This window comes from Coregonus clupeaformis, chromosome 18 (assembly GCF_020615455.1).
Source record: "Coregonus clupeaformis isolate EN_2021a chromosome 18, ASM2061545v1, whole genome shotgun sequence".
In the NCBI taxonomy this organism is placed as follows: Eukaryota; Metazoa; Chordata; class Actinopteri; order Salmoniformes; family Salmonidae; genus Coregonus; species Coregonus clupeaformis.
Genome location: NC_059209.1, coordinates 45,227,977 through 45,248,066, shown reverse-complemented (window position 1 = coordinate 45,248,066; position 20,090 = coordinate 45,227,977). Strand labels below are relative to the sequence as shown.

At 47.2% G+C, this 20,090-nt stretch overlaps 1 protein-coding gene across 7 annotated transcripts in view; it reads left to right on the top strand.

Annotated features, from left to right (window-relative positions):
• The window catches only part of LOC121530868 (fibroblast growth factor receptor 1-A), a 43,949-nt gene extending 25,216 nt beyond the window's left edge, over positions 1-18,733 (top strand). For 2 of the 7 annotated variants that reach the window (XM_041836170.1, XM_041836169.2), the window contains exons 3-18: positions 4,072-4,323; positions 4,447-4,536; positions 5,157-5,329; positions 8,625-8,748; positions 9,900-10,090; positions 10,764-10,914; positions 13,753-13,949; positions 14,382-14,527; positions 14,660-14,781; positions 15,450-15,560; positions 16,522-16,748; positions 16,830-16,952; positions 17,052-17,122; positions 17,250-17,387; positions 17,582-17,687; positions 17,931-18,733. In XM_041836170.1, the coding sequence (XP_041692104.1) occupies positions 4,072-4,323; positions 4,447-4,536; positions 5,157-5,329; positions 8,625-8,748; positions 9,900-10,090; positions 10,764-10,914; positions 13,753-13,949; positions 14,382-14,527; positions 14,660-14,781; positions 15,450-15,560; positions 16,522-16,748; positions 16,830-16,952; positions 17,052-17,122; positions 17,250-17,387; positions 17,582-17,687; positions 17,931-18,107 (2,399 nt within the window). In that variant the 3' untranslated portion in view covers positions 18,108-18,733. Of the gene's footprint in view, positions 1-4,071; positions 4,324-4,446; positions 4,537-5,156; positions 5,330-8,624; positions 8,749-9,899; positions 10,091-10,763; positions 10,915-11,788; positions 11,934-13,752; positions 13,950-14,381; positions 14,528-14,659; positions 14,782-15,449; positions 15,561-16,521; positions 16,749-16,829; positions 16,953-17,051; positions 17,123-17,249; positions 17,388-17,581; positions 17,688-17,930 lie in introns of all 7 variants that reach the window. The other 5 variants (XM_041836175.2, XM_041836171.2, XM_041836174.2 and 2 more) reach the window with 5 other exon arrangements.
• Positions 18,734-20,090: the final 1,357 nt, after the last annotated feature.

Sequence of the window (20,090 nt, the reverse complement as noted above, 5' to 3'; positions counted from 1 at the left end):
CATATATATTCTGTGTGTTTTCTCCTTTGTTTTGTGGGTTATTGTTTCCGTGTTCCATGTTTCAGTCATTGCGACTGTGGACTTCACTTCGTCATTTGTTTGTTGTTTTTTCGTGGTTGCTTTAATAAATAAAGTCATCATGTTCACTCCACGCGCTGCGTATTGGTCCGCTCCTTCAGACGATCGTGACAGAAAAACCCACCCCAAGAGGACCAAGCGGCGTAACAAGCGGCAACAGGACCTACCTACACAGGATGTATGGTCGCCTCCAAAAGATTCATGGACATGGGAGGAGATACGGGCTGGAAAGTGTCCTTGGGCACAACCGGAGGAATATCACCGCCCTAGTGAAGAGCTGGAGGCAGCTGCAGCCGAGAGGAGGTGGAATGAGGAGGAATATCACCGCCCTCGTGAAGAGCTGGAGGCAGCTGCAGCCGAGAGGAGGTGGTATGAAGAGGAAGCGCGGAGTCGAGGCTGGAAGCCCGTGGTTACTCCCCAAAAATTTTTTTGGGGGGGGCACATGGCTTGGGCGCCTGGGCAGCAGGAGGCTGCCACAGGGAGAGCGGGAGAGAAGGCTATCGGATTACGGGAGCCATTGGCGAGTAGAGGGAGGGAAGTTGTTGTGGCACGGCATGAGAGACTGAAGTGTGTTACCAGTCCGGTCCGGCCCGTTCCTGATCCCCAGTTAAGGCCAGTGGTGTGTGTTCCCGGTACGGACCGGCCTGTTCCTGCTCCAAGCACGTATCCTACGGGGTGCGTCACCAGCCCAGCCCGGCCTGTTCCTTCAGAGCCGTCCGCCAGACCGGGAGCCGCTAGAGCCTTCCGCCAGACAGAATCATACACCTGCTATGGAATCAGCAGGAGCCGACGCAGCCTATGCTGGACTGGAGGCTCGGGTTCGTGACGGGCAGGAGCGGCTCATGCGGATGGGAGCCGCCCTGCTGGAGGTGATGACTGCAATCCGAGGCTGGGGTCCGCCTCCACCGCTAGCCGCCCAGCCAGCACCATCAGCCAGCCATGAGCAGCCAGACCCGTCAGCCAGCCATGAGCAGCCAGATCCGTCAGCCAGCCATGAGCAGCCAGATCCGTCAACCAGCCATGAGCAGCCAGATCCGTCAGCCAGCCGCGAGCAGCCAGATCCGTCAGCCAGCCGCGAGCAGCCAGATCCGTCAGCCAGCCGTGAGCAGCCAGATCCGTCAGCCAGCCATGAGCAGCCAGATCCGTCAGCCAGCCATGAGCAGCCAGACCCGTCAGCCAGCCGCGAGCAGCCAGATCCGTCAGCCAGCCACGAGCAGCCAGATCCGTCAGCTAGCCATGAGCAGCCAGATCCGTCAGCCAGCGCCATGAGCAGCCAGATCCGTCAGCCAGCCGCGAGCAGCCAGACCCGTCAGCCAGCCATGAGCAGCCAGATCCGTCAGCCAGCCACGAGCAGCCAGATCCGTCAGCTAGCCGCGAGCAGCCAGATCCGTCAGCCAGCCATGAGCAGCCAGATCCGTCAGCCAGCCGCGAGCAGCCAGATCCGTCAGCCAGCCATGAGCAGCCAGATCCGTTAGCCAGCCATGAGCCGTCCAGCCAGGATCCGCCAGAGCCGTCCAGCCAGGATCCGCCAGAGCCGTCCAGCCGGGATCCGCCAGAGCCGTCCAGCCAGGATCCGCCAGAGCCGTCCAGCCAGGATCCGCCAGAGCCAGCCAGCCAGGATCCGCCAGAGCCGTCCAGCCAGGATCCGCCAGAGCCGTCCAGCCGGGATCCGCCAGAGCCGTCCAGCCGGGATCCACCAGAGCCGTCCAGCCGGGATCCGCCAGAGCCGTCCAGCCAGGATCCGCCAGAGCCGTCCAGCCAGGATCCGCCAGAGCCGTCCGGCCGGGACCCGCCAGAGCCGTCCAGCCGGGACCCGCCAGTGCCGTCCAGCCGGGACCCGCCAGAGCCGTCCAGCCGGGACCCGCCAGAGCCGTCCAGCCGGGATCCGCCAGAGCCGTCCAGCCGGGATCCGCCAGGAGCCGTCCCAGCCGGGATCCGCCAGAGCCGTCCAGCCGGGATCCGCCAGAGCCGTCCAGCCGGGATCCGCCAGAGCCGTCCAGCCGGGATCCGCCAGAGTCGTCCAGCCTGGTACTGCCCCTTAGTCCGGTACTGCCCCTTAGTCCGGTACTGCCCCTTAGTCCGGTACTGCCCCTTAGCCCGGTGCTGCTCCTTAGCCCGGTGCTGCCCCTTAGCCCGGTGCTGCCCCTTAGTCCGGTGCTGCCCCTGAGTCCGGTGCTGCCCCTTAGTCCGGTGCTGCCCCTTAGCCCGGTGCTGCCCCTTAGCCCGGTGCTGTCCCTTAGCCCGGTGCTGCCCCTTATCCCGGTGCTGCCCCTTATCCCGGTGCTGCCCCTTAGGCCGATGCTGCCCCTTAGTCCGGTGTTGCCCCTTAGTCCAGGTGGGGTTAGTTGGAGGGTGGTCATTGGGAGGAGGCTACCGAAGCAGGTTGTGACTGTGGTGGGGTGGGGATCACGACCGGGGCCAGAGCCGCCACCGTGGACAGACGCCCACCCAGACCCTCCCCTAGTCCTGATGTTGGTGCGCCCGGAGTTCGCACCTTTAGGGGGGGGTACTGTGACACTCTGGCTCCATGGACTTTGATATTTGAGCCAGGGTTGTTCACTTTCATTTGTTTGGGTGTATTTCATTTGGTGGTGTTGGGGATGGGTGAGTTTCATTTTGTTTGTGTCTATGGTGATTGGTCTATGACTCCCAATCGGAGGTAACGAGTGTCAGCTGTCGGCTCGTTATCTCTGATTGGGAGCCATATATATTCTGTGTGTTTTCTCCTTTGTTTTGTGGGTTATTGTTTCCGTGTTCCATGTTTCAGTCATTGCGACTGTGGACTTCACTTCGTCATTTGTTTGTTGTTTTTTCGTGGTTGCTTTAATAAATAAAGTCATCATGTTCACTCCACGCGCTGCGTATTGGTCCGCTCCTTCAGACGATCGTGACACTAACAGTGAAATGCTTACTTACTGCTCCTTTTCCAACAATGTAGGGTTAAAGATAAGATAAAAAATTGAAATAGTGACACGAGGAATGAATACACAGTGAATAACAATAACGAGTGAACATAACATGGCTATATACAGGAAGTACCAGTACCGAGTCCATGTGCAGGGGTACAAGGTTGTTGAGGTAGCTATGTACTGTTCATATAGGTAGGGGTAAAGTGACTAGGCAACAGGATAGATAATAGACAGTAGCAGCAGCGTGTGTGGGCTGTGTGTGTGTGTTTGTGGTGTCAGTATGCACGTATGTGTGTGTGTATTGGATCCAGTGTGTGTGCATAGTCGGTGCAAAAGAGTTAGTGCAAAAAAGGGTCAATGCAGGTAGTCCGGGTAGCCATTTGATTAGCTATTTAGCGGTCTTGTTTAGAAGTCTTATGGCTTGGGGTTAGAAGCTGTTCAGGGTCCTGTTGGTTCCAGACTTGGTGCATTGGTACCGCTTGCCGTGCATTAACGGAGAGAACAGTCTGTGGCTTTGGTGACTGGAGTCTTTGAAAAATGTTTGGGCCTTCCTCTGACACAACCTGGTATAGAGGTCCTGGTATGGATGGCAGGGAGCTTGGTCCCAGTGATGTACTGGGCTGTACGCATTACCCTCTGTAGTGCCTTGCGGTCGGATACCAAGCAGTTGCCATACCAAGTGGTGATGCAGCCAGTCAAGATGCTCTCGACGGTGCAGCTGTAAAACCTTTTGAGGATCTGAGGGCCCATGCTAAATCTTTTCAGCCTCCTGAGGGTGAAGAGGCGTTGACGTGCCCTCTTCACGACTGTGTTGGTGTGTTTGGACCATGATAGAGCCTTACTGATGTGGACACCGAGGAACTTGAAGCTCTCGACCCGCTCCACTACAGCACCATTAATGTGAATGGGGGCGTGCTTGGCCCTCAGTTTCCTGTAGTCTACAATCAGCTCCTTTGTCTTGTCTTACTGAGGCTGAGGGAGAGGTTGTTGTCCTGGCACCACACTGCCAGGTCTCTGAACTCCTCCCTATAGTCTTATCGTTGTCGGTGATCAGGCCTCACTCTTTGCCCTGTTTGTACCCTAGTCATCCCTGTGCCACCTGTGGAAATCCAAGCAGAGCGCTACACCCTGTACCCTGGGGACCGACTGGAGCTGAGCTGTAAAACCAAGGAGTCAGTCAACTGGACCAAGGACCATGCAGTGGTGGTGGACGGGGAGCACACACGCTTACGAGATGGCCAGCTGGAGATCGAGGGGGTGGAGCCGGCTGACTCGGGCCTGTACACCTGTGTCACCTTTGGCAACCACAGCTCTTACTTCTCTGTCAATGTCACAGGTAAGGTCAAAGCTACCACTGAGTGCTAAAATCACTGGTCCTGTAGAGAGAAACAATTCAAGGTACGTGGTAATGCAGCTAAGCCAAGTCAAATGACATTCGTCCTCTCTTCCTATTCACCAGTTGATATCCTGGCATCCTCTGAAGATGAAGACGAGGAGGATGAGTCTTCCTCAGAGGAGGCAAAGATGTCTAGCAGTCAAAAGCTTTTACGTAAGTGTCTCATCCTCCTAGTCCTACCACCTGTCACTGGAATGGTAAATAGGACTAGGCTTGGACTAGATTCTGCTCCTGTTGAGGTTAATGCCCTGAACTTAACATAAGAGAGCCCTAACTAATTAGGTTATTTCCTGTTACATTTCATATGTGATTCACCTATTAGGCGTGTTTGCTGTTATCTAAGAGTGATTTGTTCACAGTTGTGATTCAGAGGGCCAGTAGCACCCCACAGTGCTGGTTACACTTGAGTAAGGAATGTCACACTAGTGACTAAACTCAGTACATTCCAGACGTCCCCTGATTACTGTTTGTCTACACAGTGTTATAAAGCCAGTCAGGCGTGGTCAGCTGGCTACTGCCATCTGGTGAATGCCATGTGCCCACAGGGAAGTAAGCAGCTAGCGTGGCGGGCACCCCTGACGACGACCTTGGGTCCCAAGAGATTAGTTTTGTATGTTTTTGAGCAAAACTGGAAATTGTCACTTGACTTTGTGGATTGTTGTATAGAACTCTCCTAAGCCAGATGGAAACTACCTGCACACATAATTGTTGTGTCAATTCTTCTGTCAGAATAGGTGTTTAAGTGTTCTCTTTTTCTCTCCATTGTTCCTCAGCAATGGCCCCTCAGTGGGCTCAGCCAGATAAAATGGAGAAAAAGCTGCATGCTGTCCCAGCCAGTAAGACGGTCAAGTTCCGCTGCCAGGCCAGTGGAAACCCCACCCCAACACTCAAGTGGTTCAAGAACGGCAAAGAATTCAAGAGGGATCAGCGCATCGGGGGCTTTAAGGTAAACCCCCTCCCTGTATTCACCCCTTGTGAGTAGTGGAAAGCAGGAACAAGTTTTGCACCTGATTGGGGAACAATGCAAAGTGAAATCCAATGCCACAACGGGATGATTGTGCCACAAAAAGCATGCCTCGAGGATGGCAATGCCCTCGAGGTGGAATACGCCTGGCTGTCCTCATTTAACACATCTGGGTATCTGCTGTTTACTGTATTTGTTTTCAAGATTTATCTGCGTATAGCAAAACCAACTTCTCAAAGGAAATTTGTTTATAATGAGCAGACAGAATAAATCCTGCAGATTTACCCCATCTCAGTGTTGGGGAGCAGGACATGACTGCTCACTGTCACAGAGGAAGTGAGACGGGGTAAACATTTCACAGTAATGGGCATGGTGGTGATGAGTCCGTTTACTTTTATTTTCCCTGATGCAGATAGCATGTGTATACTGTGCTCTTGGCTTTTAACGTTGACCATATCCGTGCCGTGGTTTGGACGGCTGTGAGTGTGTTGGCTTGCGACAACCTCACGTGACGTAGGATGTGCTGGGATGTTGTAGGGGGCCAGGGTCCTGTGCATCTGCTCTTCCCATCAAGGTGTTGTCCAGCCTTGTCCTCGTCAGGCCCCCCTGCTGGGACACATTAAAGAATTTCCTTTCAGCTGCCTTCTCTCCCCCAGCCCAGCTCGGCCCTACCGGGCCAGGCAGCACACTTTACCATCTGGCTGCTGTTTTTTCAGTTAAGGTGCAAAGGTCTAGATGGGCAGCTGGAGACGTCTATGAACTGGGCTCGCCAACCCCCGCGCTTTGGTTTTATGACCACGGCTCCATTGTTCATATAGTCTTAATGTATGGAGAGGGCAGGGGGAAATAACACAGACCACATGCATTAACCCAAGCACAACACATCTGGCCAGAAGCAGCTGTGGAACCCCAGCGCATTTAAGCTAAATGAGGGAAACCGTAACGCAGGCTCTGTGTATGCATGTTTGATGTTGCCATTGCCTGAGAGGTTTGTTAGAGTTTAATCACACACTGCCGGTCTTGGTCAGATTTATGGAAGAAAAATTATAACTTAGAATATAGAGAACAGGAATTAGCCTTAGATGTGCATAGGCTGTAACCTGACCATAGTCAACTATAGTCTTTCCCGGAACAAGTTGAAACAAGTCATGTGACCACTAAGAAACCGTTTCCCCGCCCCAATATGTTTCCAAGAGTGCATTAATGTACTGTGCCTCAAGCAATGGAGCACAATAGAGTTTTATATGACATGGGAAAAAGTATCCTAATAGCAAGTTCCTCCTCCTTCCCATGGATATTAAAATAAAAAAAGTAATTATTGTTTGATCTGCATTTCATTACACGTCATTGAACTTGTAAATGTTTCCCCATTTTGTACAAATAACTAACTAGCAGCATAACAAATTAAATGTGCTCTTGATGTCAAAGTCAAAGAAAATAATAATTCCAGAAATGAACTAATGAAGGAATAGTGTTGCACCAGGCTGGCTATACCATCTTTTTTATAATCTAGACACAAGTGTCTCACTAAAGCGTTTTTATAGTATTAATAGGATGTATTGTGAAAGTATGGGACTTTGGGGATCTATTTACAGTGGGGAAAAAAGTATTTAGTCAGCCACCAATTGTGCAAGTTCTCCCACTTAAAAAGATGAGCGAGGCCTGTAATTTTCATCATAGGTACACGTCAACTATGACAGACAAAATGAGAAAAAAAATCCTGAAAATCACATTGTAGGATTTTGAATTTATTTGCAAATTATGGTGGAAAATAAGTATTTGGTCACCTACAAACAAGCAAATTTTGGCTCTCACAGACCTGTAACTTCTTCTTTGAGAGGCTCCTCTGTCCTCCACTCGTTACCTGTATTAATGGCACCTGTTTGAACTTGTTATCAGTATAAAAGACACCTGTCCACAACCTCAAACAGTCACACTCCAAACTCCACTATGGCCAAGACCAAAGAGCTGTCAAAGGACACCAGAAACAAAATTGTAGACCTGCACCAGGCTGGGAAGACTGAATCTGCAATAGGTAAGCAGCTTGGTTTGAAGAAATCAACTGTGGGAGCAATTATTAGGAAATGGAAGACATACAAGACCACTGATAATCTCCCTCGATCTGGGGCTCCACGCAAGATCTCACCCCGTGGGGTCAAAATGATCACAAGAACGGTGAGCAAAAATCCCAGAACCACACGGGGGGACCTAGTGAATGACCTGCAGAGAGCTGGGACAAAAGTCACAAAGCCTACCATCAGTAACACACTACGCCGCCAGGGACTCAAATCCTACAGTGCCAGTGTCCCCCTGCTTAAGCCAGTACATGTCCAGGCCCGTCTGAAGTTTGCTAGAGTGCATTTGGATGATCCAGAAGAGGATTGGGAGAATGTCATATGGTCAGATGAAACCAAAATAGAACTTTTTGGTTAAAACTCAACTCGTCGTGTTTGGAGGACAAAGAATGCTGAGTTGCATCCAAAGAACACCATACCTACTGTGAAGCATGGGGGTGGAAACATCATGCTTTGGGGCTGTTTTTCTGCAAAGGGATCAGGACGACTGATCCGTGTAAAGGAAAGAATGAATGGGGCCATGTATCGTGAGATTTTGAGTGAAAACCTCCTTCCATCAGCAAGGGCATTAAAGATGAAACGTGGCTGGGTCTTTCAGCATGACTATGATCCCAAACACACCGCCCGGGCAACGAAGGAGTGGCTTCGTAAGAAGCATTTCAAGGTCCTGGAGTGGCCTAGCCAGTCTCCAGATCTCAACCCCATAGAAAATCTTTGGAGGGAGTTGAAAGTCCGTGTTGCCCAGCGACAGCCCCAAAACATCACTGCTCTAGAGGAGACCTGCATGGAGGAATGGGCCAAAATACCAGCAACAGTGTGTGAAAACCTTGTGAAGACTTACAGAAAACATTTGACCTGTGTCATTGCCAACAAAGGGTATATAACAAAGTATTGAGAAACTTTTGTTATTGACCAAATACTTATTTTCCACCATAATTTGCAAATAAATTCATTAAAAATCCTACAATGTGATTTTCTGGAAAAAAAATTCTCATTTTGTCTGTCATAGTTGACGTGTACCTATGATGAAAATTACAGGCCTCTCTCATCTTTTTAAGTGGGAGAACTTGCACAATTGGTGGCTGACTAAATACTTTTTCCCCCCACTGTAAGTCTTAGTGCTTTGGTTGGACCAGCTGTCATCTGGATGTGCCTTCAAAACATCCTCCTCTGACTAAATATTTTACCTTTCTCTTTTGTAGGTTCGAGAACACATGTGGACCATCATCATGGAGTCTGTAGTGCCATCCGACAAGGGGAACTACACCTGTGTTGTTGAAAACAAACATGGAAGCATCAACCACACTTACCAGCTGGATGTTGTGGGTAAGTATCTTTCCTCTCTGGGTCATTGTATCGGGGAAATTCCTTACTAGGCATGCCTAAGCCTAATCCATTCACCTGGTTTAATCATCAATTGGATATTTATGTAGCTTAAGTGTGTTGTTGGTTCAATATCGCTAATGGTTTACAACACTAGGCCCTAGTAATCAAAGTAATGGTGTGCCCTTTTTCCAAGGAGAGAGTCATATGGTCTGAACTGTCATGTCAAATTAGCCTTTTTTTTTTATTAACCTTGTTTACGTTGTGGCCCTGCTGATGAAGCTTTCTGAAAAGGTGAAATTATTATTTCATCCTGCACATTTTACATTTACATTTTAGTCATTTAGCAGACGCTCTTATCCAGAGTGATTTACAATTAGTGAGTGCATACATTTTTCATACTGGCCCCCCGTGGGAAATTAACCCACAACCCTTGCATTGCAAGCGCCATGCTCTACCAACTGAGCTACAGGAGGGACCTGCTCTGTGACTTACTCACGCTCCATTGGTTCTATAAATCAAAGCTCCACCTCCACAGACAGTGGTGTCTCCTGGGATATTCATGTCCAGGGCCGTTGTTGGTGTGACTTCACTCCCCAACCTCGGTCAACTGTGAGATCATTTTGGAGACAGAGTAATTCTACAAAATGTGTGCAAACCGCCACACTCATCTCTGTATCAGGAAAGCAAATGAAGCCTGAACATTTTGTTCCCCTGCCAGATGCTGGGCTCATTAGTATGGTTTGGCGAGTTATCAGTCATCAAAATGGCACCCGGAGAACATTTCTCTCTCAGGGCAGCGGCTCAAAACTTGTCTGCAAGCTTGTGTTTCCAGTCATTTGGGAAAAATTGCAGCAATTATATAGGCGGCAGAGTAGTTGGGGGAACTGCTGGCTGTGAAATTACCGTCTGTAAGTAGTGAAAGGACATGAGATCAGGGTAACCTTGTAACCTGGCCTGAGATCGGGCTCTACCAAGGTCAGACTGACAGAGCTGTTCTCCTGTTGCCTGTTACTAAGGTATTTCTGACTGCTAGGATTCTCCACAACTATGTCTTTGTATGTGGTTGACATGTGTCTTCGTATGTGATCTTTTTTGTTATTAATGTTCATATTTCAATGTGATTGTTATGCGTCTGTGTGAATCTGTTACAGAGCGTTCCCCCCACAGACCCATCCTGCAGGCCGGACTGCCAGCCAATCTCACTGCGGTGGTGGGCAGTGATGTGGCGTTTGAGTGTAAGGTGTTCAGTGACCCCCAGCCTCACATCCAGTGGCTGAAGCACATGGAGGTCAATGGGAGTCGCGTAGGCCCTGATGGCTTACCCTATGTCCGCGTCCTCAAGGTAGGGGCTCGCAGTGCACTGACTGGGTCCACCACCAAACTACACAGGACACAACATAGCTGCATTTATTCTGTTCAGTCAGGAACTAAATGTGATAACCTTCATTGAGTAAGAGATGACACCCCATGTAATGCTTGGGGGAATACAGACATACAGCTGAGTAGTAATACAGCCAAACAGTGTTAGATTTCAATGAAATTGTGTAGTACACTCTTAAGCGCAGGTCTTTGTTGAGTAGTTTGTATAATTTTCATTTCCTGTTTCATCATGTCTATTATATCCCTTCAAGATTGTCTGGCAAAGGAGGGCAAATAGTATCCCTCTTTGAGGATATGGCAGGTAGGTAGCCTAGCAGTTAAGAGCGTTGGGCCAGTAACCGAAAGGTGGCTGGTTCCAATGCCCAAGCCAACTAGGGGAAAAATCTGTCGACGTGCCCTTGTGCAAGGCACTTAACCCTAATTGCTCCTGTAAGTCACTCTGGATAAGAGCGTCTGCTAAATGACTAAAATGTAAATGTTATCCCTCTATATAAGTAGTTTCCTGTGCCTTGTAAAAGTATATGCTTGAGAGGGGAAAGTCAATGCTAACAAATGATTGTGATCTCATTCAACAGAGACGTTTGTTAAAACCTCATCTTGATATGTTGTTGCACATTACATGTTTTTGTTTTCAGCACTCTGGGGTCAATAGCTCGGACACTCAGGTGTTGACCCTCTACAATGTCACTGAGGAGGAGAGCGGGGAGTATATATGTAAAGTGTCCAATTATATAGGAGAGGCCAATCAGTCGGCCTGGCTGACCGTCGTCAGGCATGAGGCCCAAGGTAACCGCCCCACGCAGCAGCAGCAGCTCAGAGCACACCGAGAGATCCTCAACCAGAGGCTGCTAGGGCCACCTGGAGACCTAGGGACTTGTTTAGGGACAACCTCAGCTGTTTCTCTCCTCCCTCGCTCCCTCCCTCCTTCTATCCCGCCTCAGTGCTCCTGACTGTAAATTACACTATGGAAAATTCCCAGCAGAGCGTTTGAATGTGTTTAGTCTTGGTTTATGTTGGACTGCTTTCTCTTTCCTGCCCCATGCCTCTCCCGTGCCCTCCTAATAAGGGCCTCTCCTGCCATCCACTGCTATTACTTTCACTCCCTCGCCCTTCAAAGTCTTCTGCTCAGATCTTTGACTGCCTCTCTTATTACTGCCTTGTCGTCCCCCCCACACACACTTTTCAGCTGTCTTACTCAGCCTTTCCGTCTTTCACTGAGCTCCTGCTGTTTGTCTCGTGGATTTGTTGTATGGTGAAGTGTGTGTGGCCTTGAGAGTGAGTGTGTGTGCTCTGCTGAGGGGTTTTCCATGTAGCCCATCTCTTGCATGTAGAGATAAGACTATAGGGGATGTCCGTCACTGCTCCTTCTCAAATGGTGATGGTCCAGTAAAGGGTTTAGTGCTGCGGTGCGGTCTCTACCTAACTAGCTCCTCCACTAACTGACTGGAGGGCCGATACGGGCAGCGCCCTCTAACGGCGGTGTGGGTTTTTACTCTTGGAGGGGGATGGTGTTGGACTAAGAGGGGAGTATGAATACCCCATCCACCCTCGGTCCTGTCCCCTCCTCTACCAGAAGTCTTTCCCTTTCAGAATCTTTTACTCATGCCTCCCTTTTTCCTCTGGGCCTCTTGTCGGGTCTGCTTCCATTGTTATTTTCTAGACTGCTGGCCTTAACACCACGGACAAGGAAATGGAAATCCTCCAACTGAGGAATGTGTCTTTTGATGATGCTGGGGAGTATACCTGCTTGGCGGGCAATTCTATCGGGTTCTCTCATCACTCTGCATGGTTGATCGTTTTTAAAGGTATCAATGGTTCTCTCCTCTGATCTCCTTCCCCTCCCTCCTCTCCACTTTGGCTTGGCCATCCACTGCCCACATTTCTCTGAATATGGTCTCTGTAGACCCTACTTGAGTGAGCAAAGTGGATGTGTGTGGATGCCAGGCCAAGTTGTGATACTAACCTTCTCCCTTCCCCTGTCAGCATGGTTCCATGCCCATCCAACCTTTCTGGATGGGACAGGATGGTCCATGTTGAGAAATGATTACCAGAAATCACAGAATGCCAAACAACCCTTCTGACCCATAAAATCTACCTAAACTGACAACCCCTGAATCAGAAAGTTCAGGTGTTTATACCCTCAAACTAAAAAATAAATTACAATTTCCTCTGCCAATTTCATAAAAATGATTTGTCAGCTTTCCACATTGTTTCAAATGGTTAACGGGTAACTTTACAATGCACTTCTACTTGACTGCCTTAAGTTGAAGTTTTCCATTCAGAAGGGGTTGTTTGGCAGTACTGTTGGTGTTTCACTCCAACTTGTCTCTCCCATTCTGGTTTCAATTTGGTGTTTACATTTGATTCTGTGTAAGGCTGATGTTTTCTGACAAGCACTACAAAATGACATGTATCACTGATGTCATTTCCTGCTGTGAGGACGAAGCCTGCTCTTAAGGCTAGCTTTGATAATTGGCTCACTGTAGTGGACGGCTCATTCCTCTGGGTTGGAATAGGCATTTGTCCAATTATCAAGCTGCTTGTCATTCAGCCTCTACACACAAGGGCAGCTCACTTGTGTTGCTGGTGTTTTGTATCATTCTGGTGTTTTGTATCATTCTGGTGTTTTTCGGAAAGCGAGGTAAAAAAAGACACTTCCAATATGTTAATTTTCATCCATATTGTAAAGTTGTGAAACACTGATCTAAATTGGAGATAATTAGATTGAGATTTTATATTTTGTGTCTAACGTTAGTCCACTTCAGTACATAGGTGGTTTTGTTCCTGGTAGCGAGAGACAATGTCAAAATGTGGAATGTCAAAATGACAAGGAAATCATAGTGACAATTGTTTGTACCAACAACCACCACACAAGCCATTTTAGAACAAAACTGGGCTTTTATGCAGAACAACCATTTTATGTGCTCTAAGGAAGTCAGAATGGGACATTTACTTTAAATAAATAATTAGCTTAAGTTAAACAATTGAACACATTCTTTTTATAACATATCTTCCTACATGAATGAATGAGTAGTATGTTTGAAATATTTGTGTACAGTGGCCTGGGTTTTGTCTGTGATGTTATCATATGTTGTCCTGAATAACCGAGCCTTTGCACAAAAAAATGAAATACATAAAAATACGAAGCTAAGATTGAACTTAATGTACATCTGTGTTAATGCTTATCAGTTTGCACAAGGCTCTGTGTTATTTGGGTTTGTCCCAGCTCAAGAGGACTTGGCCGTTCTCTGCCACTAGAGACTATGGCTGCTGGTCACACTGGCAAAGAATGTGGAGTGAAACCCTATGCCTGAAAGAAGTGATTATGGTGCTACAATAGGAGTTTGTGCTCCGCTCTCTATGCCAGTGGTGTTAAGGGCTCTGTTTTTCTGTACATGTCAGCTGAGTGGTCTTAGTGAATGTATCAGGGTGGTGTTTGTGGTTGAGGGGATGCCTGTGTGTGTGTTCAGTATTTTTGTTACATGCCTGTGTGTGGTGTGTTGTGTTGTGAAAGTGGGATTGGTATTTGAGAATGCATGGACCTCTGTTGTTGTGTGATTTGACCCTGTGTGGCTGACCTCTTGCCCCCTATCCTATCGCCCCCATCGCGTTGCCCTCATCCAGCAGTCCCCCGCTCCCCACCACCCAACCAAACCTACCTGGAAGTGCTGATCTACTGTGTGGGCTTCTTCCTCATTGCTGTCATGGTGGCTGTGGCGATCATCATCAAGATGCGCAGCTCGTCCAAGAAAAGTGACTTCAACAGTCAGCTGGCTGTCCACAAGCTGGCTAAAAGCATCCCCCTGCGTAGACAGGTAACAGAAAGTAGATAGGGGGTTTGAAATCTTTATACCTTTTCTGCTTTCTCATCCCATTTAGTGTAATCTTTATGGTATCTTAATAATTTTTTTAACTTATTCCTATCACTTATTCTTATCAAATGGAAGTGTTCATAATCTTGTGAAAATAAAAAACCTTAATTCCCCGAGCTTCTGGTTCCTCAAAGAGGTGAGTCAGGTTGGCATGAGTAGAGGGCAGGTGTTCGTCTCTGCCTGCTCTCTGCTTCCACTGGGATCAAAGTAGTTTTAGTTGTTACATTTTGTGTCTACAGACTTATTTAAGTGACATTCTGAAGGTTTAACAAATGGTACATCATGTTCTGTCCACACACTGGATATCCTTCTGCCTGTCTGTCTGTCTGTTCCTTCCCTGGCTCCACTATGAGAGAGTAACGGCAGGCTTCTGTATTCCAGGTGTCAGTGGACTCTAGCTCCTCCCTCCACTCTGGGGTGATGTTGGTGCGCCCCTCCCGCCTCTCGTCCAGTGGCTCTCCTATGCTGTCTGGGGTGTCTGAGTACGAGCTGCCCCAGGACCCACGCTGGGAGCTGCCCAGGGACAGGTACGCAGATGACTGGAACACACCTATTAAATACAAACATAACAATATCACACACCTTTGAATGGGAAAATTGCCTGTCTGTCTCAATCCTCTCACATTTGTTATTTCTTCCTCTTCCTGTGACGCACTTAGACTGGTGCTGGGGAAGCCCCTGGGAGAAGGCTGCTTTGGCCAGGTGGTGATGGGAGAGGCTGTAGGGATGGACAAAGAGAAGCCAAACAGGGTCACCAAAGTGGCCGTCAAGATGCTCAAATGTAAGCCAAGTATTTTTTTCTCTCATAAACCATATCAAACCTGTGATTTAGGCACATGGCTAGGTCTCCGATACTGCATGTTGGGAAGTTATTTCAAATGCAAGGAGCACAGAATTGAGCATAAAGCCACAACCGCAATTACAGGATGGGAGGAGAGTTCTACTCAGTGCCGTGATGCACAGACATTATAAGAGGCATCTGCCACTGGCTCCTGGCCACTGTGCAAATAGGAGACCAGAGTAAAAATGTATGAGAACCCCTGAGTTGGATATATGACAGGGTTCATAAAGCTGTGAAGAGTGGGGATGTAGGAAAATAACAATTTATTGCTTGGTACTTTTTAAGTGCCTCTCCCCAGAGAGTGCTGCCTTCACCCCCCCACACACACACACACACACACCTGCATGTCCCTGTGAAAGAAGACTATACTCTTGGTTAGCTCAGTGGTGTCTGTAGACTTTTCCCTACAGTTGGTGCCTTTGAATTTAAAAAAAGAAAGTTATGTAAATTTACTTTGAAATCATTTTGCATAGCAGTGTCCTTTGCTTTGTACAAAACTGGGATGTTTTACATGAGAACTCTTTTTGATTTGGTAATCATAGAGAGTTCAGGGTTGGGTTATTGTTGTAATGAGTCTAATTTCGTTCTAATTTTTTCCCTCCCCTCAGCTGATGCTACAGAGAAAGACCTGTCAGATCTGATCTCCGAGATGGAGATGATGAAAATCATTGGGAAGCACAAGAACATCATTAACCTGCTGGGAGCCTGTACCCAGGATGGTAGGTCTCACACCGGCAGACCCCCTTTCCTCCCTTCAAATCCTTCATTCAGAAAGGCTGAAAACATGTTTATTTTGGAGGGAAAATGAGTGTTTTGGGAAAGGGTTTTTAGACCCTTGCATTGTTCAGTTGTTTAACAAGACCACAAAAAGCACAGCATGATCAGATCAGCATGCATAAATGTGTATAATGGTATGAGTAAGGGATTCTGACACCAACTTCCGAGCTCTCAGTTTGAGATGACCACAGCTGCTGCCAGGGTTGCCATATCTTTCAAATCTTCACTGACAAGCCCTGGCACCATACGCTGTTCTGCTGGGGAGGAACATTAGCCTCCTCTGACCCTGCTGTGAACATTAGAGAGCTCTCTGTCCTAAAAATCATGTAGCAGAACACAAGAGGCTGCTCTTTGTTCCACCTGGTCCCTTGAGAAGTTCCAGTAGAAGTTATTGTAGGAATCTGTTAGCATTCCACACCTTATTACCCAGACCTGTTTGACATACAGACTTTAATCTTTGGCAAAATGTTTTCAAGTCTTTGCATTTACTTACTATAGATGGTGATGGATTCTTCTTCTTTTCTTTTTTTTTACACGGCATACAAGTGTTAACAGACATTTGGATTCTTTTTCTTGTTCTTTAGTTACAGCTTGTAAATTCTTAATGCCTTGATTTGTAATGGTGTTTTTCCCTGACCACAAAATGGCTGTCCAGAATACACCATTACTCTTCGCTCTCATTGGCATGTTAGGAGAAAGATACAGCTGTTGGTTTTAATTCAGAGCTTAACTCTCACCATGACCCCTCCACCACTCAATGACATCCATCCTCACCGTTTGAAATGCTGTTCTCTGAGAACAAAAATGGTCTGTCTTGTTGCGTCAGATGTCACATAAATGTATTTTAAATGTCACATCTTCCAGTGCTGTTGAATAGTGAGTGACCCTTGTCTCCTTCCCCAGGTCCTCTCTATGTTATTGTGGAGTATGCCTCCAAGGGAAACCTCCGGGAGTACCTGAGAGCTCGGCGTCCACCAGGCATGGAGTACTGCTACAACCCTGACCAGGTGCCCATAGAGAACATGTCTATCAAAGACCTGGTGTCCTGTGCCTACCAGGTGGCCCGCGGCATGGAGTACCTGTCCTCTAAGAAGGTAACATCAGGATCCGACTCTACCTACATCAGCACAGTTGAGTATAGAGTATACAGTAAAGATGCAGTGAATGTGCTAGGCCAGCTAGACCTAGTTCTTATATGCGTCTGTGTACAGTGTATCCACAGAGACCTGGCTGCCCGCAACGTGCTCGTGACAGAGGACAACGTGATGAAGATCGCAGACTTTGGCCTGGCCAGAGATATCCACCATATTGATTACTATAAGAAGACCACCAATGTGAGTATGCTACTAATTACCTACCTCAGCCATGCCAATCAATGTGAAAATTGCTTCCCCTGACCAATTTGCCAATTTACACTAGCATTTAACCCACAGGGTCGTTTACCAGTCAAGTGGATGGCCCCAGAAGCTCTATTTGACCGGATATACACGCACCAAAGTGATGTGTGAGTATGGAATATATACACATTTACCATTTTTGGAATGGGCAGAAGTTGGCCAGATTCCCGTGGCTTGTATGATATGACCTGTGTGTTCACTGATGGGGCTTGTCCTGTCCCTCTGCATCTGCAGATGGTCTTTCGGGGTGCTGCTGTGGGAGATCTTCACCCTGGGGGGCTCGCCGTACCCGGGGGTCCCTGTAGAGGAGCTGTTCAAGCTGCTGAAGGAGGGCCACCGCATGGACAAGCCCACCACCTGCACTCACGAACTGTAAGCCTCCTTCCTCAGTGTTCTATCATTAGAATGGATACTATGGGTTTATCCCAGAGCTCAGGGATGCAGCAGCTGCAAATATATTGTTCTCTGATAATAAAAAAGACAGACAAGCCAGCAGCTGAAATAGGACTCTTTCCCGCTCTCTTACTCTCCCTCTATTCTCTCCATTTCTCCTCCTCCCTCCCAAGATACATGATGATGAGGGACTGCTGGCATGCCGTTCCCTCTCACCGGCCCACGTTCAAACAGCTGGTGGAAGACCTGGACCGCACCCTGGCCATGACGTCCAACCAGGTGAGTCCCCACAATGAGCACGCCTCAGCAGTTCACGCACAGTCAACAAAGGTGATAAACTCACATCCTTGTATTACTGTCAGGACCAAATGCAAAATGTTCAAATGTTGTGTTTACTTGATATTTAAGCCACTTGTCTGTATGTGGGTGTGAAAGGGATGATATCCAAAGCTAGATATATGACTGTGTTCTGGCCAGTGTGTCCAATCCTCTCTCATAAATCCCATATGTGTGTGTTTGCAGGAGTACTTGGAGCTGTCTGTGCCTCTGGACCAATATTCCCCCAGCTACCCCGACACTCGCAGCTCCACCTGCTCCTCTGGCGAGGACTCTGTCTTCTCCCACGATGCTGGGGCTGAGGAGCCCTGCCTGCCAAAGTTCCCTCCCCATTCCAACGGGGTGGCCCTCAAGAAGCGCTGATACCTCACTCCCCTCAAACACCCTGACATTCCTCTTACTGTCCTCCCCTCTCTGCACCACTGGCCTGGTATGAACTCTCCCCACCCTCCCAGAGACTAGGAAACACACCGGTGGAGAGTGGGACAGGCTTACTTCTGAAACTTTTAAACCTACCGGTTGGGCATCAAGGACTCAAGGCTGCAGCAGTTTCTTGGCTCGTGATTGAGGTGGATATGTTTTCGGGGCACTTTGTATTGCTGGGATTGTCTTTCTGTTTGTGTCAAACGGTGCAGGAGAAGGAAAGACTCATTTCTCCACTTTGGGCATTCCACGGAACAAGATAAACAGACCGTACTAAACTGTAAGAATTATGAATTGGATGGAATCGGAGTTAGGATTATGTCTTTTTGTGTTTTTCTAATGTTCATCAATAATAAATTAAAGCATTTTGCTTTTAAGACCAAATCCAGAGAATATATTTACAAGGGACATTCACACAGTGCCTTCAGAAAGTATTCACACCCCTTGACTTTTTCAAAATGTTGTTCCGTTACAAAGTTTGGATTAAAATGGATTGTATTATTTATTTTTTGTCAACAATCTACACAAAATACTCATGTCAAAGTGGAAGAAATATATTATGTAAAAAATATGAAAAATAAAACACTAATATATCTTGATTAGATTAGTATTCAACTCCCTGAGTCAATACATGTTAGAATCACCCTTGGCAGCGATTCCAACTGTGAGTCTTTCCTGGATTGTACAATATTTGCACATTATTCTTTTAAAAAATATATTAAAACTCTGAAGTTGGTGGTTGATCATTGCTAGACAGCCATTTTCAAGTCTTGTCATAGATTTTCAAGCAGGTTTAAGTCAAAACTGTAACTAGGCCACTCAGGAACATTCAATGTCATCTTGGTAAGCAACTCCAGTGTATATTTGGCCTTGTGTTTTATGTTATGGTCCTGCTGAAAGGTGAATTTATCTTCCAGTGTCTGTCGGAAAGCAGACTGAACCAGATTTTCCTCTAGGATTTTGCTTGTGCTTAGCTCTATCCGTTTCTTTTCATCCCCCCCAAAAAAATCCCTAGTCCTTGCCGATGACAAGCATACCCATAACTTGATGCAGCCACCACCATGCTTGAAAATATGAAGAGTGGTACTCAGTGATGTGTTGTTGGATTTGCCCTAAACATAACACTTTGTATTCAGGACATAAAATAAATTTCTTAGCAATTTTATTTTGCAGTTTTACTTTAGTGCCTTATTGCATGCATTTTTTGGAATATTTTTATTCGGTACAGGTTTCCTTCTTTTCACTCTGTCATTTAGGTTAGTATTGTGGAGTAACTACAGTGTTGTTGATCCATCCTCCGTTTTCTCTTATCACAGCCATTAAACTCTGTAACTGTTTTAAAGTCACTATTGGCCTCATGGTGAAAACCCTGAGCGGTTTCCTTACTCTCCGGCAACTGAGTTAGGAAGGACACCTATATATTTGTAGTGACTGTGTATTGATATACAATCCAAAGTGTAATTAACAACTTCACCATGCTCAAAGGGATATTCAATGTCTCCTTTTTTTTTTTTTTACCCATCTACCAATAGGTGCCCTTCTTTGCGAGGCATTGGAAAACCTCCCTGGTATTTGTGGTTGAATCTGTGTTTGACATTCACTGCTCGACTGAGTGACCGGGGTTACTCAGTCGAGTGGGTTACAGAGATGAGGTAGACATAAAATAAATCATGTTTAATACTGCTATTGCACACACTGAGTCCATACAATTAATTTTTTACTCCTGAACGTATTTAAGCTTGCCATAACAAAGGGGCTGAATACTTATTGATTCAAGACATTTCAGCTTTTCATTTTAAATTAATTTCAAAAAACATAATTCGACTTTGACATTATGGGGTATTGTGTGTAGGCCAGTGACACAATCTAATATTAATATATTTTAAATTCAGGCTGTAACACAACAAAATGTCTAAAAAGTCA